The sequence below is a fragment of the Botryllus schlosseri genome, chromosome 13 (assembly GCF_051294905.1).
Source record: "Botryllus schlosseri isolate E-star chromosome 13, Bs_hap1, whole genome shotgun sequence".
Classification (NCBI taxonomy): Eukaryota; Metazoa; Chordata; class Ascidiacea; order Stolidobranchia; family Styelidae; genus Botryllus; species Botryllus schlosseri.
The window spans coordinates 5109450-5127709 of record NC_137248.1 but is presented as its reverse complement, the minus strand read 5'-3'; the positions used below and the strand labels follow the sequence as shown (position 1 = coordinate 5127709).

General features: G+C 40.5%; 3 protein-coding genes and 2 long non-coding RNA genes across 5 annotated transcripts; 4 read left to right on the top strand and 1 right to left on the bottom strand.

Moving 5' to 3' along the window:
• The first annotated feature begins 162 nt into the window (after positions 1 to 162).
• Positions 163 to 3605, top strand: LOC145453329 (protein regulator of cytokinesis 1-like). The gene is made up of 5 exons (XM_080331300.1): positions 163 to 1285; positions 1507 to 1710; positions 1839 to 2062; positions 2523 to 3022; positions 3189 to 3605. Exons 1-5 carry the CDS (start codon positions 1184 to 1186, stop codon positions 3320 to 3322), a joined length of 1164 nt encoding a protein of 387 aa, XP_080187426.1. The 5' UTR covers positions 163 to 1183; the 3' UTR covers positions 3323 to 3605.
• Positions 3606 to 8892: 5287 nt separating this feature from the next.
• On the top strand, positions 8893 to 10515 carry LOC145453916 (uncharacterized). Its single transcript, XR_013919971.1, has 3 exons — positions 8893 to 9030; positions 9644 to 10214; positions 10287 to 10515. It is a non-coding gene; the product is annotated as an uncharacterized LOC145453916 (long non-coding RNA).
• LOC145453915 (uncharacterized) lies at positions 9026 to 11338 on the bottom strand. Its single transcript, XR_013919970.1, has 4 exons — positions 11210 to 11338; positions 11020 to 11142; positions 10787 to 10945; positions 9026 to 9610 (listed from the first exon to the last, which is right to left on the bottom strand). It is a non-coding gene; the product is annotated as an uncharacterized LOC145453915 (long non-coding RNA).
• Positions 11339 to 11653: 315 nt separating this feature from the next.
• On the top strand, positions 11654 to 12574 carry LOC145453912 (uncharacterized). The gene is made up of 3 exons (XM_080331879.1): positions 11654 to 11966; positions 12036 to 12198; positions 12267 to 12574. The coding sequence occupies exons 1-3, from the start codon at positions 11798 to 11800 to the stop codon at positions 12397 to 12399; spliced, it is 465 nt and encodes a 154-aa protein (XP_080188005.1). The 5' UTR covers positions 11654 to 11797; the 3' UTR covers positions 12400 to 12574.
• Positions 12575 to 14648: 2074 nt separating this feature from the next.
• LOC145453914 (uncharacterized) lies at positions 14649 to 16201 on the top strand. The gene is made up of 3 exons (XM_080331880.1): positions 14649 to 14790; positions 15146 to 15298; positions 15361 to 16201. Exons 1-3 carry the CDS (start codon positions 14649 to 14651, stop codon positions 15492 to 15494), a joined length of 429 nt encoding a protein of 142 aa, XP_080188006.1. The 3' UTR covers positions 15495 to 16201.
• Positions 16202 to 18260: the final 2059 nt, after the last annotated feature.

The window sequence follows — 18260 nt, the reverse complement described above, 5'->3', positions numbered from 1 at the left end:
TTTGATGCTGGTGTGATCAGACTAGATGACCTTCACGGTCTTATCGATCATTCCTATCTAATACCGAATACTGTGCACGCATATTTTCTGTACCACCATCACTTCCGTTGTTATGTATTTTGGTTGGATGAAAATAAAGACTCTCTCTCTCTCTCTCTCGCATGAAATCACGCGAGCTTCCCAAGGACGCCAACTCAGATAGGGGGCGCACGAGGGCTGCTACATCAGTATACATCATGTCCAAGTAAATGGGAGTGCGGCCAAGAGGCGTGTGTTAATTTCACAGTGGAAGTAATATATGAATATATACAACAACTTGAGTAAGTACGCCTAGTACCAGTACCAGACTACTCGAGTACTCGTCCAAAACAAGTATTTCTCTCTCTCTGACGACGGAGCACGTAGGTCACGATCAGTGTTTCTTAACCTTTTCAGTACTCGTCTCCCTTTATAACCTTCGATAAAATTTCTCGTTCATTTTCAGCACAACTTTTGATGGTACCAAACTACAAAAAGATCGAGGAAATTTTTTTAGTTTAATAAATCTGGACTAGAAAACATTCCACTCCTTGTTTGTTTGCAAAATAATTTTGGGTTTTACATAGGCCTAGTGTAGATCGTATTTTCGAGTTAGGCATGATTTATTATTATACGGATTAGAAACCGGTTTATAGATATATAGAATGAGTTCTGTATCCCTGATTAGAAATTATCATCTCATTTTGCTCGCCGTTATATAAGCTACTGTTGTAACTAGACGTCGTACAGTTTGTTATAGTAGCTTAGCACCAATACATTATAGACAGTGCGAAGTATCCGGGTGATAAAGGGATTATATCCTACTCTGCTTTTGCAATAGCTTGCACCACCACCGGAAATTTCATCAATATTTGTGGTCTCGCCGCGAGTACACACCTACAGTATATTTAAATTATCTAATCTCCCTCCCAGTCACCGAGACCTTGGATTCGTTTATTCAAGCGAGATGATATTATCCATGCCTGCAATCGGAATAATTCTATTAGTGATAATAAATTAAGGGAGAGATATGCTGCTCCTTTCTCTCTGCGTTACCGCGAAATAGAGAATGAACTCCTCGTCCGCTGAAAAGAAAAGAAGAAAGCCAGCGGGGGTCACAATCAGATTGTTGTCAACTTCTGTCATATGAATAATTACCTCCGCTATGGGTGGGTCAAAATTGAGAAAGGATTTAGCTGATGTTATTCACTGCAGTCTGTCGAGTTTGCATCAGATATGGTGCGAAATTGGAATATCTAAAGAAGAGGTTAGTGGGATGTTTTGCAGTTTTTCTTGCATATGTTTCTATTGTTAGCGGCAGCGATATTTTGTTATATGAATGGTATAAGATTTTACATGTTTCGATATAAAAAATATGCCCATTCATTGATGATAAATAACTATAAAAGAATAATCCACAGAAACGCTCATAGTCAGCAATTATATCGGCCTATATGCGAACTAGCTTATATGTGAGGATTGATTTAGATTTCAACGCGGCACGAATCCATCAAGCGGCATGTGACGGAACTTTTTGCTGGGATGGTCAATGAAGAGACTTTCCTTCTCTCCAGTACGAAGTCGCAAGTCCGTCAGTACACTGAAGAAATCAAGCAGCTACGTACGAGATTGGAAATTAAGCCCACAAAACTTGACGTACCTACGCGAAAGTCGGGATCCCTATTATCGATCGTGAGATGAATTGAGTATTACAAGCTGATAATACATAGATAAATACAGATATAGGCCTACCGCGTATATATCATACAATTATCACAATTTCAATATCCAAGAGATTTTAGTTCATCCCTTTTTTCTAGAGACAAGAACTGAGGTCGGAACTTGACCATCTCAACGGTATTGCCGACAAATGGCGAATTAGCTTCGAAAAAATAGCTACGCGATGTAAAGAATTGTCGGATAGACTTGGTCTTCCGAGTCATTACTTGGTCGACTCATATCATGACCAGTTCGTACCATCACCGAGAGATATGGATATATTGAACAAGCACATTGATAGACTCGCAGAGGAAGAGAAACGGCGGTAAGTCCATGAAAACAAGGGCGGCGCGCATGAACTAATTCTTACCCGCTATGTATCTGGCATGCGACATAATTACGGAGACGTGATTTATGGCTTTTGTTCCGTGAACGTTTATACCTCGCCACAGGTAACGCATTATGCTGTACGGGAGACATATGTCCAGATAAGTGATTAGTATGAAACCAACAATTAAATCTGTTGCACCTAATTACTGGTGCAAACCGTGCAATTCATATAAACCCGACTACATCCCGCGCGCTTTCAATTCGCCCGGTCGTCTGTTGATAAGACAGGCGCGAACGGGCAAGTCCGAACAATTTGTTGTTTCCTGGAATTGGCTTAGCCTGTTGTGCGGACTTTCAATTGCGCAACCCATGAACACTTGCACAGTTTGCCATATGTCGCCGAGATTCTTCATAGCGATTCTCAGACATATTATAATCGGTTATTTGGGTTACAGGTCAAAGGAGCACGACGAATTAGGGAGTCGCATCAAAAACCTGCAGCGGGAATTAGGGTTAGATCCCACATCAATCATATCGGACTCTAGCAAGACAGATGACACAATATTACAAGATGAACACTTGCAGCACATGAAGTCGGTCTTGCGAGACTTGGCGTCAATCAAAGGCAGCAGAATACGTAAGCTTATGGACATGAAAAAAACGTTCGAAATTTTGCGGAAAATGGACGAATACGGGAGCCACCGCATTGACGACTTTGACTTTGGTGTCTTACACAATTCAAATATCTTGCAAATTGCGAAAAGACTTGATGAAATCGCAGTGGAGATTGAAGAAAAGAAACGGAGTTTTACTTCGAATATAACGGAACAGGCCCATTCATCGCACGAATGCGGATCTCAGATACGCGATAGGCCTTTGTGGAAGATAAGGAGTAGATCAGTGTCGGATACAACGCTTCCAGCGCGATGTCATGCGTCCACTTATCAATCGCGAGGTGAGTTTACATATATATCATGCAAATTTATACGCCGCCATATCAGTACGCCATTTTGCACCAAACGTAGCCTACTAGTGTTTTTTTATAGTTCGTAAATTGCATCGTTCTACAGGCTATGTTTTGCGATGAAAATACCACCTATAACTGGGAAATTTTCTTACAGGCGCCCCATATTCAAAAGCGTTGCAGCCCTTCAGATTTGGTCTGGATAACTGCAATGCGTCGCGGACAAAGACGACTAAAGTATTATCGCCGATCAAGTCACCGGAGCGGAAAAGTCTCAAACAATCTGATTAGTCGTCTACTATTCTACTTCACTTGTATCCATAATGCTTTGCGACGATTCACTGCCACGGTTATCAACGAATACGCCTACACTGTATGGAGCATGCAGATTGCAGGCATATCGATTCGGCGCCAACATATATCACAAGGCGTGGCATCAAGTTGGTTTTCGATTTGATTTTGATGATACTTGTGTCGCGCAAGCTCGTTTCTACTTTTTACACTATGACAACAATATCAATAAATCGAATCAATACTACAGAAAGATTTTGCGTCAATTTATCAGATATTATGAAATATGATCGTGTTGCCGAAAGATAGGAAAGAAGTTGGTTGTCATTGAGTTGATCAAATGTTCAGTCAACCTTGTGCTGGGACGGGCACAACGGTTTTACTACTCGAATCCGACTGGAGTGTCACTAGTAATGATTAGGGCTGGGCAAAATCGAGTACCTGAGTGATTCGATTCTGAATCACGTAAAATGCTTCGAGTCGAGTCGAGTAATCGAGTATCACTCATTATGACGTCATAGCAGAATATTATTTGTCAAAGTTCAAATATGTACCTTTTAAGCGACCACAAAGAATATAACGCCTGTTATCCATCATATTAAGGATACTTTGGTATATTTTCGACCATACCGATTTCATTGCACTTGGTGACAATATTGTGGGATGATCATGACTTCGGAAATGTGCTATTTCCAGTAACGTTCGTCGCTTTGTACTTCATGTTTCGTATGCTACGATACGGCCAATCAAGGTTTCAAGGCTTCTACAGTGAAATTAGTATAAACTCGTTGATCGTTGATAAACTCCTCGTTGATAAATCAACTTTCAGTGGCGAGGAGCGTATAATTTCAGTACTCGAAAAAATCGTCTTTTACTACTCGACTCGAATCATTAAAATTAATACTCGATTCAGATTCGAGTACTCGAATCATTGTGCCCAGCCCTAGTAATGATTCGAGTCGCGCATATAGTGAGATTCGATCACTTCGAGAACGAGATTATTGTGCATCAGTTGCGACTAAACAACATTACCAACGACAAATATATAGTTTCAATATACCTTCTCTCTCGGATGTCTCATATTTTCTCACACTGAGAAAAGATAATCCCACTATTGTTTCATGATAATTCAAATTTGCGGGAAACGCACAGCATGAGCACTTGAGAGTTTCCACCCAGCGATTCGCCTTATGAGGACGGGGGTTTAAAAATCACGCTGTGTATACGCACTATGCACCTGCTGCGTAATTTGGTCCACGCTTTTATCAATGTAAATCAACGTCACCAGAGTAACCAAACACGACGTGGTTTATTAAATTCACCTTCTAATTATGAATCAGCGTGGTGTTCAATTCAATTCAATTTATTGCTGAAAATTTCATCATTTCAATACACCACAATAAGATTGCGATATAATGAAAGATGGAAGGTGTCGAAACGGCTTGGAGTATAGTCGTCGAAATCAGACACCCACCTGGCCTCAGAGAATAACGGCAAACTCGGCCTCTTAAACTATAACATATAGTGGCGCAGCATGATTTTCAGACCCCGTCCTAAAATGCTGATATGCGAATCGCTGGGTGAACATGAACACTGAACAGTTGCCTTCGTGTGCATGGAAGCCCAGAGAGTGACGATTATAAGATAGGGTTACCATCATCATCATCATTGGTTTATTATCAATTTTATCAGTTCAATACGCCCCAAAATGCGATACAATCAAAAGATAGGAAGGTGTCGAAGCGACTTGGAGTAGTCTATGGAATCAGACACCCACCTTGGCCTAGGCGATGTAGCGAGGAGGCATGCACACTGAATGAAAAGTAAAGAAGATAGTATAGAAAAAAGCAAGCGACAAAAATGGGGTGGCATGTCATGGAAGGCGAGATCGATAGGTCAGTCGTGGTCCGGCAATCTTGAGGATTGACTAGTATTCATTTAGTAGTAATTGCTTGTATTTCGACTTGAATGTGGGCACTGGGCATGCTCGTCGACTGTCGGATGGCCGGCGAGATACTGTTCCACACATCAGGTCCGGCATATTTGATGGAGCGATGTTTTTTTCGGTCGATCATATGATATTTGGACGACGTGAACGACCATACGTTCGCTTTTAAGAGGATTTGTCCTCTTTTTTGACTTTTTTGAAAGTGTCCTCGGAGGACGGCCAAATGTCCTCTTTTTTGAGAATCATGTTTAAATATAGGGTAAAATTCGAGTGAGATACAGTAAATCAGCACTGAAGTAACGCTCCGGCGGCCATATTTCGGGAGCTGAGCCGGAAAGTGAGAAAATTTATCATTTTTCAGGATTTTCCTCCGCCAAGTCTGAAAATTTTGAAAAAGTGTCCTCTTTTCAGATTTCCCAAATATGGTAACCCTATTATAAGAACATGTAAGTCAGTTTTGTATTGCCTGGGAGCAGCACCGTAACTGCCGCACCCCAAACCCCCCAATCGGGGGGGGGGCGAGCTCGAAGGGGCCCAAAATTATTTCGTGAATTAGCATAAATCATAGAGTATTTTTTGAAAATTTACGCAATTTTTTCAAAATTTTTGCGCGCTGCGCGCGAATTCAAGTAGCCATTTATCTGTATTATTGGGTATTGGGTATTGGGTCATTACCGCGCCACGACCCACAAGACATGCAGACAAGTTTTAGGCCATATAACATGCAACTCCAAGAAGTGTGTCAGAACGATCGGCAGCGAGAAAAGCTTGGCCGAAAAGGTCTATGTCCTTATGCAGACCGAAGACTTCGTTATATAGGCTATACAAAATACATATAGGTTTAATTGTCCATAGGCGCCTAAATGAGTGGGAGAGTGGCGCCGAATGTTCCTGTCTTTGCAATCTGAACCTCACAAGACAAATACCATCCCGGTGGGAAAAATTTTATGCCAGTGAAGAAATACCAATTTGAAATCGTGTGCGTCTCTTAGTTTAGAAGCCTACGTTTGGGCGATTCTATATTTTTTGATATAGCAGACTGGAAGTCACGAAATAACATCATATAACGAAGTCATATCAGAGGGTCCGCCCGCCCGAAGATGTTTAATCATTATTTACGGGCCCTCCCGTTTTCAAGACACTTCACTCAGCTCTACCGATAAATCTAATTACGTGAGTAGAGAGGACAATAAATTGATAGCATAATATATATGCAATCGCCGATCTGATTGATCGATTTTATCATAAATTATCGAAAATTTTCGCGCTTCGCGCTGGCTCAGAATACAGTACAGATAATTTCGTGACATCGTGACAAACGCAAACAACGTGATGGGGGGTCGTTTTATCACCCCATGGGAGCCCAAGACCCACGTTTTTTGGGGCCTGACGAGGTGCTGTTTCGTTCCTGCCAACGGGTATACGCCCTCAGTTCTCAGAACTCAGTTCTACCGGCAAATCTGATTACGTGAGCAGAGAGAAGATAAGAATTGATAACAATATATGCAATTCCTGATCATACTGACCGATGAAATCATGAATTCTGGAAATTTTTCGCGCTTCGCGCGCTTAGGCGGCAAAAGCTGATTCACTAAACAAACTCCCAATGAATATGATGTATAGCGGTAAACAGTGTATCGCCGGAGGGGGGTTTGGGGGGCAAAGCCCCCCAGAAGTTCGGTCTATAACCCTATGGGGGCACATAAGACCAAAGTTTTTTGGGGGCCTGACGAAGTGCTGTTATGGCCCTGCCTGGGAGCATCACATCAGTCACTTGAAATCTAACTTATGCAGAAAAAGTAGATTTTCTGTTCCACCAATCCAGCGATATATAGAGAGTTCCTTATATCTCTGCACCAATCACGGTGCGTTCTCCCCGTTGGAAATTGATGTACCTGCCTTTATCTGATTCATAAACGAAGCTTTCCCCCAACGCGCAAGAAAAATTTGAGGAATGCGCTCAAAAACATATATTCCGTCGGCCCACATGAATTCTGGACATCAGCGAACCAGAGACCGTGAGGTCATTATTAGTACCGTCAATAGGCATCCGGATTCTGCTACCAAATATCTAGTAATAATATTTGAGACCGTTCGGCATGGCTTGGAATAAGACCATAGCAATTTAAAGCGCAGCTATATCACCAGACAAAAACTTCAGATGATTTGACACAAGGCCCATGACAATTATGTGCAATATGATTATAGTTTTAAAGTGCAGCATTAGAAATGAGCGAACATAAGGCAAATTAAACTCCAACAGCGATTCCACAGAAAGGCTAAATGGTAAATGTTCCGTGATAAATATCATGATTCAGTTCAGTTCAGTAAATGTGATGCTGCTGGTGACGCGGGTCACGATTTTGGGTGTAGGATGCAGGAGCTATCGCAACTCGACGAACCTGAGAGATCTAGCACTCAGAGGCCATACTACCTCTCAACAAAGGTGAGAAATACAAATGCAAACTTATACAATAACAACTGTCCTCACAGACGGAAAGCTGGGAAAAAGTAAGAGAAACATATATATCTCGATACTGAGGGAAAACGACGATGCACACGAGCTTACCCAGAAAGAAGTATATGCGATACTCCTCAAGCTTACATCAACGAATAAGGGAGAAAAAATGAAGAATTGGAAAAGGATACGGCTCTACGAGAGCAGCATCAAAGAACAACAACAACCAGAGAGTCATATACAGAATTACTTTTTTACAGGATCAAGAAAAACGGCAGCCGCATGGGAAAACACCAAAAACAAGAAGATAAAAACAAATGCAAACTTTGCACGAACGACAAAGAGACTCTACACCACTTATATGTAGAATGCGAAACTTACAAAAAATATTTTATGTCATCAGAAATAACCTGGAAGATGCACTCCAAACACACATCGATGTCGAGTCTAAGAAGATAAAAACGAACGCCTACGACGGGTCACATGTCGCTACGATAATACTACTTACTAGCATATAGGCCTCTACATGGATCTCAAAACCGAAATATGGAGATGGAAAATATCCCTAGACAGCAGAGATGAGCGGTAGACACTTACGTGACCTTTGACACGAACCAATCAGGTTGCAGTAAGATGTAAACAAAGAACGAGCCCGGGCAAGCTTACTATGAGCTCTTATGGAAAAGTGTTGAAAAATATAGGTTTTTAGCAAAATTACATTGAATTGGGAATAGCTGGGTTTGGTGAATGGTAATAACGTAGAGGTAGTATGTATATGCAGTGTTATAACCTACAATAAGCATGAATGATGGCAAGCACGCATCAGCATGGTATGTCCAAATGAATGAATTTCTGACAACTTTTCGGATGAAGCAACTATTGCTGCATTATCCTTAGTCGTATACTATAGGATTGTCGTAGCGAATAGAATGTATTAGAGGAATATTGAGTCAGGATATGTGTGGTATCCATTATGTGGCGTTATATGCGTTCTATTTATGGAATCGACATTTGTATATAGTAGTCTACAGTCTGTATCATTATCTAGCAAATTACTGTTACACTGGACACTTGTCTGCATATTCAATGATCATATTAATATGATATATGTTAGGCAACATGATCTGTTCCCGGATGAAATCGTCATTTTTTGTTCTAGCTCGTGTATTGTATCTATCAGGATAAATACTGTGCTAATAGCCTGCGTAACATGGAGATGGCTACCCAGACCGTTCCTGGTGTGCGCTTTTACCTTTCCCAGAGCCAATGACATGCATGGAAGAATGTAAAATCTGGATAAAGGCATGTGGACTTCCTTGTAGTCATCTGAATTCTCATTTTATTAAGAAAATGACATATCTATTATCGTACCGAAAATATTGAATCGTGACATAATCTAGAATCTAGATCAGTGGTTCCCAACATGGGCGATTTGGCGGTCTAGGGGGGCGGAAATAACGAAGGGGGCGAAAATAGCGAAGGGGGCGATTCGGGGGGGCGATGACGCGTCAAAACGGCTGACATTTTTTATTTTTTTATTTTTATTTTAGTCAACCCACGGAAATTTAGTTACAAAAGTGTGTCAAATTAGACATCGAGCAGAAAATTTGACCCTTTTTTTAGTCAACCCGCCGGTGATTACAGGTTTGTATGCCCAATTTTCGGTACACAAAATTTGGGGGGCGATAGGTCAAAAAGGTTGGGAACCACAGATCTAGATGAAACAATTCTGTGTTACAAAATGAGTCCAATCTGAAATGCAGTCACACTTGATGCCACAATCGACTTGGTGTGTGTCTCGTTTTATTCCATTGTACGAGTCGGATACATTGTACGAGTCGGACGAGTACGCCTTGATAGGTGCCTGCACAGCAGTATTGCTCTGTAAAATAAACATATTATATATTTTGTGCAGGCTTGATGGATATCTTTTATGAAGCTGCAGAAAGAGGAAGTCGATGGATAAAACGCAAGAAAATCAAATTTCTGGAAGAAGTATAGAAGCACAAAACAGTAAACTCGTCCGGGAAAATTACAAATTGGCGGACAATTATTGCTAGTGAAGTTCAGTTCTCAGAGGAGCATCATAATGTCAAAAGATGCGGAGAAGCTGAAATTTTATGCTAGACTACATTAAATTCTTTCTGAATTGCCCGACTTATCCTACTGACGTCAAATTTATAGTGTTGCTGTAAGCATAGTATTTAACCATTGGGTCAGCCATATGTAACTGCTTCATTAAATCGCGATTTGGCCATGTAGATATGTGGTTCTTAAAAATGCAATATTTGCATTCATTCATGATTTCTCAAATCTAGAATGATTATTGACTGTCAATAAATCACATACAACTTTGAAAGGATTGATGGATTGTGGTACACTTACTTTTGTGCAGGAACTATTTACAGGGAGCATTTAAGATCGAAATATTAGTTAAATATGTGGATTCGACAAGAAATGTAAGAAAATGATGGAGTTCAGCTATGGTGAGCCAGGCAATGCTATCATGGCAGAAAAGGTATTCACCATTGAGTCTGAAATCAAGAAATTGAATCTAGATTTAAATATTCCTGCACGTGATTTACACACCTTCAAATGCCTGAGCCAGACTGTTCCACAACAAGAAAGATGGCGAGAGAACGTATTCATATTGAACAGCTGATCGGAAGAATCAAGGAGTATAAAATTTTGTCTGGTGTCATACTATGCAGCATTGTGTATCACAACTAACCAAATATATATGGACTAATTGCATACTCTAATTCAAGATTGAAAATTAAAAATGAATGACGCAATATATTCGGCAATTGTGCAAATTCAGTTCCATTGTCAATATCGTAATGCCTAATAGCATGCTACGGATCGTAATTGCGCGGTGCCATGGTCAGTCTATACCAACAGTACATGTCTAGATATTCCAGTGGTGTGCATTATTGAAGCTCATTTAGATGCCCAATTTGTTGAATGAACAATTCTCCAGATGAAAATGTTCTAGGATTATTTGTGTTTGATGGAATGTTATAAAACTGAAGACACCATCAGATACACCAAAATCTACCTTGAGGCAGGAGTTGATCGGTTGCGAGTACGGTGGAGAGATTGCTTGTCAATCACGATGGAGCTCACTGATGCTGATGCAAATCACAATGTAGTCCTTTTAGCTTCAGGTGCTGGATTGTCTTAATCAATGCATATGCATGTGAGCATATATCAGAACCTAATATGAAAATAAATCATGGTTAAAATATCTATTGAAGGAGTCTCTGAAAAAATGTCTTTTTCCTTACTTACCCTGTCTTACAAGTGCAGGACGAATCAATAATGGATTTTCCGAGAACGTGTATTTCCATTGAGTGTGTTATCTCACTTTTCCGCAAGTTGCCATAACATTGGCTGTTCACTAGAATATTGCTTCTAAAAAGAGTGGATTGTCTCCTCAATCTTTATCCCTAAATCGTGTGCATAGCGCTCCATGAAATACTTCGTAGCTTTCTCCGCGGTGTTAGAAGGATATGCTGTTCCACTCAAATCCATAAATTCGATAGAATCTCCAGAGCTTTCAAGTTTCATAATCAATATACAAAAATTGTGATGTGTGGCAGCAGCTATATTTTATAGTATATATATTTCTGAACATGAGATATGCTTGAAAATTTTGCTCGAGACCTGGAGCCTATGAAATCGTCAAAATATGCATTACCACAATCCTATAGTATAGTATACAACAATCGCCGCTTAATCAGAAATCAGCTGGTGCGTACTTGCCACCATTCATGTTCATCCTAGATTAAAAGCTGCAACCACATACTAGCTCTACGCTATTACTATTCATTAAGGCCAGTCATCCCCAATTCAACGTAATCTTGCTTAAAACCTTCATTTTTCAACCTTTTTCCATAAGAGCTCATAGTAAGGGTAGTGTACACTGAGAATAAGCTAAGCTAAGCTAAACTAAGCTAAATTAAGTGAGGCGAAGCTGAGGTTCACACTGCCAGCGTAAATTGTACTCAGTCAGGCGTCACTGAGATCAGCTGATTGTTCGCGCCTAACAACAAACATTCGCGGCACGATGTCTATTACGGCTGTGATTTTGCAATCTGCAACAATGGATCCGGAGGTACTGATAGAATCGGTAAGGCAATTCCCAGCGCTGTATTTAAAGTCACACAAATCGTATAGCGACAAAGTGGCTAAGCAAAACTGCTGGGAACGCGTGAGCCGGGACCTACAATTTCCAGGTAATTATAAAAAAACGAGTACAGTACTTCGAACTACTCACCAATTACTTTGCTTATTTTTTCTCATAGTTGATGAATGTAAAAAAAAATGGAAATATCTCCGTGATAAATTACGACGGGAGAAAAATAATATGCAAGAACAAACCAGATCTGGTTCGGGAAAGTCAAACTACAGGCCGTGGCAGCTGATGCCAATGTTTGATTTTCTGGATGCAGTTGTTGAAATCCGAAGGTAAATGACTATTAGTTACGGTACTGATTGATTTCCTATTATGAAATAAATTCATATGCTTATTCCAGCACATATTCAAACGTCGACGATAATTGTAGTGAAGAACAGGATTCCCTGGAGGATACACATAATGCCGTCGATACACATGACCCCATGGATACACAAGATCCTCTGGATCAGGGGTCGGCAACCTTTTGCTAGTCACGGGCCAAATTTCGAGTGTACAACTTTTTGGCGGGCCGGAATTTTTCTTAATACTATATTTTCCGCTCACTTCGGTATATTATCATACATTGCTGCAATCTCTATCATACCAATCATAAAACACATGTATTTACACTTCAACAACGCAGAATAAATATGACAATTGACGTAGCTTGCTTTGTGAAAGGTTTTCAACTTCTGGTAACAGTCAGATGAAGCAAGAATCAGACCATATTCTAAATGGGCGTCCGAGATACGTGATCTTGGCTTGCTCTTCGTGAATTTCATTGTTCAAAACTATTGCGCACATGCGTACGTGCTACCAAAAATCGATGCGATGGCTTTTGCATCGTTTGATAAGCTGGGATAAAGATCAATTTCAAGAACGTACTCTTTGTCAAAGTCATGCAGCGATATGCTCATTCCCCGAGTCGCAGATTTGTTTCAAATGCACCTCAACATCTCATGTATTCAGTGTAGCGTTTTTGAAGCAGAGGAAGGACACCTTTATTGTCACACCCCATCGGTAAACCCTTCAAAAAGTATGATACACCTTCGGTTGCGAGATACACCCGATTGATAAGCACTGATCTAGTTTACTCTAGTCTAGACCAGTGGTTCTCAACCGCCGGTCCGCGGACCGGTGCCGGTCCGCGACGACTTTCGTGCCGGTCCGCCAGGTAAATTTCAAGATGCATATGTTTTGAAGGTTTGTCTAATTGATAAAATAAAAATAAAGCATCAAATTTTAAACTGAATCAAAACTTCGTGAGGTAACATTAGGTCTGGAAACATGTTCGATTTGACTTGAAGTTCAAGCAGTGCCATTTGACGAAATGCGAGCGACAAGTACAAGCTTACTCACTAAGTCGCGCAGTTTGGGCGATCATTCGCTTTCGAATAATTCATTTTGTGCGGGACCGTAACTGCCGCATCTCAATCCCCGCAATTGGAGCGGGTCTGAGCTTTAAGAGGGCCTAAAATTATTGCGTGGATGAACATAAATTATTGAGTATTAACTTGATCGAACTTTTTTCAAATTTTTCCGTGGCATGCGCGATTTATTGCCACTGACTGGGTGCCATTTCGTCAAGAAACACACGTGATTTATAGACACAGGCATTTCAGCGTCAGTCAACGCACCAACATATAATAAACTTTAGGCTAACATGCGACTCCGAAAAGTGTGTCAAAACATTCGCCAGCAAGAAAACCTTGGTCGTAAACGAATGTCCTTCGTTGACCGAAAATCTCAATATATATATGTCTAATTGTCCATTGTCCATTGCCCAAATTTACAGCAACAAATATGCAATTCCTAATATTATTGACCGATTCAGTCACAAAAAGAAAAATGTTCGCGCTTGGTGCGATTAGGTTACGTAAACTCTCTGGCTACAATGAATAAAATGAATGTGCTCACAATTCCTGGTGAAAACATCCATTCAACTATCGGGGCGAAACCCCCAGAAGTTTGGTTTATTACCCTGTGGATGGCTCATGACCAACGTTTCTTTGGGGGTGGGCTGAAGAAGAGCTTTTTTGGGCGTGATTTTGTGGATGGCAAGGTATAGCTGTTGCCGGGTGCTCACCCTGCTCACGTGCGCCGTATTGTATTCCTAGTAGCCTGAGCAGCTAGCCTACATCTGGTGTGGTAGTGGGCAATGAGCAAGGTAGCTGAAGATGCTTGGTTCGACTGCGAAACACTTCTTCTCTCGATAATGTCGGAGAGAATAATATTACTCGAGTTAGCGTGGTCGATTAAATCCGCGGCCTTCGGCGCGAAGGACTGTAAACGACTCTCGGACGTCACGTTTATCTGGGCAAGGCAAATTTACCTCGACTCGGCAGACTCGATCACTATCGTAAAATCACATGGATGCCATCATGAACAAAATTAATTACGGTCAAATCCCTCAAATCACCAGTCTCCATCACACCATACACTTGCAATAAAACGTTTGTTTACTTTACATTGGATTGATTTCAATTTTTGAAAGTCCACCGGTCCGCCAAATATTTTTTGAAGCTTTACCGGTCCGCGAGGTGAAAAAGGTTGAGAACCACTGGTCTAGACAATCTCCATCTCCTACTTCAACCGCCTTCGTTTTGTGGCGTCACAATGTACTAATACGATTTAGGCAACTTATATCGTATCAATGCCGCGTTCTTTCCGAGCAGTGCTGCACTGCTGATTGAAACTCATTGTGAAACGGCGGGCCGCATTCTTGTGATAACTAATTATTATGTCGCGGGCCGGACGATTTCGCTTGGCGGGCCGGATCCGGCCCGCGGGCCGTAGGTTGCCGACCCTTGCTCTGGATACACATGACCTACTAGTTACTTTGAACCTGACTGAAGTTCTGAATGGCGGTTTGCAGAATCAAGGTTAGTACAACATTGAAGCTTCATATAACATAAAAGACGTCTGTCAAGACCAATGTTCCCTCTGATTTTTGACGATTCTGCGCACACTCACCAACTCACTGCGCATACCCTTGGACAACAGTATGTAAATACCAAAAAAAGGTCATCACTTTGGATTTTTTGGCGCAACTTTGATTTTCTGTGCGCAGAAACTGTATCAGCGATGCGCATTTGCGCAGCTTAGGGGGAACATTGGACAAGACTTTAGTTACCAGCAGCTCAGTTCAGTTACAAATATTATTTGTGAATACCCTGTCAAATTATATTTCGTTATGTGTATAGAATAGATGTATATTATGTGCCTATCACTCTACAGGACCATTGCATTCTGGAGATCCAGCGCCATCGTTGCCAAGTGATTGCAGCACGCCATTAAGCAAACTGGTTCCAGGAAAGCAAAACAAACGTGACTCACAGTCGTCAGATCGTAAGCGAACCATTCTTTCTGCGATTGAACGCCTTACTGCAGGTAATTATTACAATCTTATTTATGAAAAAATATCCTGATTGCATCTAGTTTAATTTTTGTAGATGAGAAAGAAGACGAAGTTGACTTATTCGCACGCATGCTTGCACCGCTCTTGAGAAGTATCAATCCAGAGAAAAGGCTGAAAGTGGAAATTGAAATTATGAAAGTAGTTGCAGAAAATAGAAGTGAAGATTAGTTGGAGACATGGAATATGTAGTAGCCTCATCCCTTGCCAGTTTTCATGGTTTTACTGTGATGCACACATATAATGTCTGTAAATAACATGCAGTTCGCTTCTTTGTCTGTTTACTTATGTTTCAATTGTGATGTGCCCATATACTTTATGTATATTAGCATGCTAGCATGCAGTAACCTTCTTTCTTCAATTTCCATGGTTTTACTGTGATGCACACATATCCTGTAAATAACACGAACCGTTTCGAACCTGTTGTTATTTTGTGTCAACTTGCAAGGTCTTTCGATAACTACTGTGCAAAAAAGGCCCTTTCAACTGATCAAGTATTGGTGTCCGGCGAAAGTTTTGTAAAATATGAAAATAGCTTCAGTGTAAACCAGGGTCCATCACCCGACAAAAGTTGATAGGGAGACATTTATTCTACAACATGAAAGTTTTTGTTCAGCTCACAGTATAACAATCAGAAACTCAGCTCACAGTATAACAGTCAGATAAAACTAATTAGTACGGTCGTGCAGTAGCCTACTTAATAGGAAATACAACAACATGAAAATGGAGACCAGCATGCATTCTACTAGAGTTGCAGGAATCTAGGCAACTCTCTAAATGCCATACATACAGCAACAATTTCGTATAACGTAGCAGTGGAATCAAAGTATCTTTTTTTTTAAACTTGAAAAAATACAGTTTTTGAAAATTTTCAATAATTTTCGGCAATATCTTAACCATGGGTATGTTGATTAGGGTCAATACATGTCTGCAAGAAGATGAAAACTTTACTTCAAGTCAATTTTCTCAAAATGTGTTAAATTGACCCAAGTCATTTTGATACCACTGTCGAACAGTAATGTGAGAGACAGTAGATACAATTACCAATAGCAAGTTGATATTACACAGGAGCATACAACAGTATTTGACAGCAAGATGCACAAAAACTTACTAAGTGGCAACCAGTTTCAATGAACTTTCATTATGAACATACTTAAGACAACTAGAAAATTTTCAGCTTCTACGAATTAGATTACCAGCATTTCATTCTAATTCAGTCAAATTAGACAACTAGAATTATCTAGTTGTCCAAGTCCGATTATGAACATACTGGTGAAAGTGGACTTATAATGTTTAGGCAATCACATTACCCTATTAACTCTGGCATGCTGCCATGGTACTGACCCATGAGCACTGTTGAAGTACCGTACAAATGATTCACGTACACTTTGTGCATTTTGGCTACTTCGTCTACCAAATCTATCAATTGCCTCAAGAGCAGCATCCTCGGGCAGTGGATCGATCTCAGTGTCTTGCACATATGAAGAAGATTCATCTCGCAAAAAATTATGCAACACAGTGCATGCTTTAATGATAAGGTCCACTTTCTCTGGGTGAACAGCTATCGGCCGTCGAAAGACGCGAAATCGAGTAGTTAGAATTCCAAATGCGTTTTCAACAACTCTTCTGGCACGGGACAATCGATAATTGTATACTCTTTTTGAGTCGTCTAGATCACAACCAGGAAAAGGCCTTAGCAAATTGGTTTTCAGAGGGAACGCTTCATCCGCAATGAAAACATGAGGGAGAGGAGCAACTTCCCCATGAAGCGGTTTATCTGGGGGTACACTCAATGTCTTTCCCAAAACATGTTTGCCAAAAGCCGAATTAGCAAATATCTGGCTGTCGCATTGAGCACCATACGCACCAATGTCAACCACTCTGAACTTGTATGAAGCATCAGCAACTGCTAGTAGCACAATACTAAAATATTTCTTATAGTTGAAGAATAATGAGCCAGAGTTGGCTGGTGCTTGCAACATGACATGCTTCCCGTCTATTGATCCGAGGCAATTTGGAAAATGCCATATACATACTACCTCTACGTTATTACCATTCACCAAACCCAGCTATTCCCAATTCAATGTAATTTTGCTAAAAACCTATATTTTTCAACACTTTTCCATAAGAGCTCATAGTAAGCTTGCCCGGGCTTGTTCTTTGTTTACATCCTGCTGCAACCTGACTGGTTCGTGTCAAAGGTCACGTAAGTGTCTATTGAAATTTCTATGTCCTAATCCAATCCAAATCCTAACCTTCAAATCCAAATCCAAATCCTAATCCATAGCTTTTTCATATTCAATTCCATGTCCAATCCTAATCCGATTCCAACTGGAAATTCAGAAAAAATACTAATTTATGCAATGGAGGGATTCGAAACTTTTCTTTCACAACCAACGATTCACTTGATTCAAGATAACTTAGTAACCATAAGTACATTAATAACTGATCTCACTAAAGTTTGTCGCCATTCGCCAGTGGCGAATCGCCATACCACATTTGAATCTCCCAGAAAATAGGTAAATCCAATCCAAATCCGACAAAATTTCACAAATCCTGTTTTTTCAAAACCTAATCCTAATCCATGCTCATCTCTGCTAGACAGACAAAATGAGTATGTGTATTAGTGTATTGCATGTTATATTGTATAGTCAAACCCCACACTCACCATTTCGCATAATATTAGCATCTTGAAAGCCTTTGAGTGCACTTTGAGTGCACTTTGAGTGCACTTTGAAATAAAATCACTGAAAAGGTCACGATTATGTTTACTTTCCCCAAGCGAAAGTTATTATTTTCGAAAAAAAAAGACGTAATAAATGTGGTCTGTTTTAAATAAAGCGACTTCTTTCATAAATAATAGCACAGTCGTTTACAGCTGCCAACGACAATGGTCTGCCAGACTGCTTAGAGTCAAGTGTACCTGTTTGATGCTGG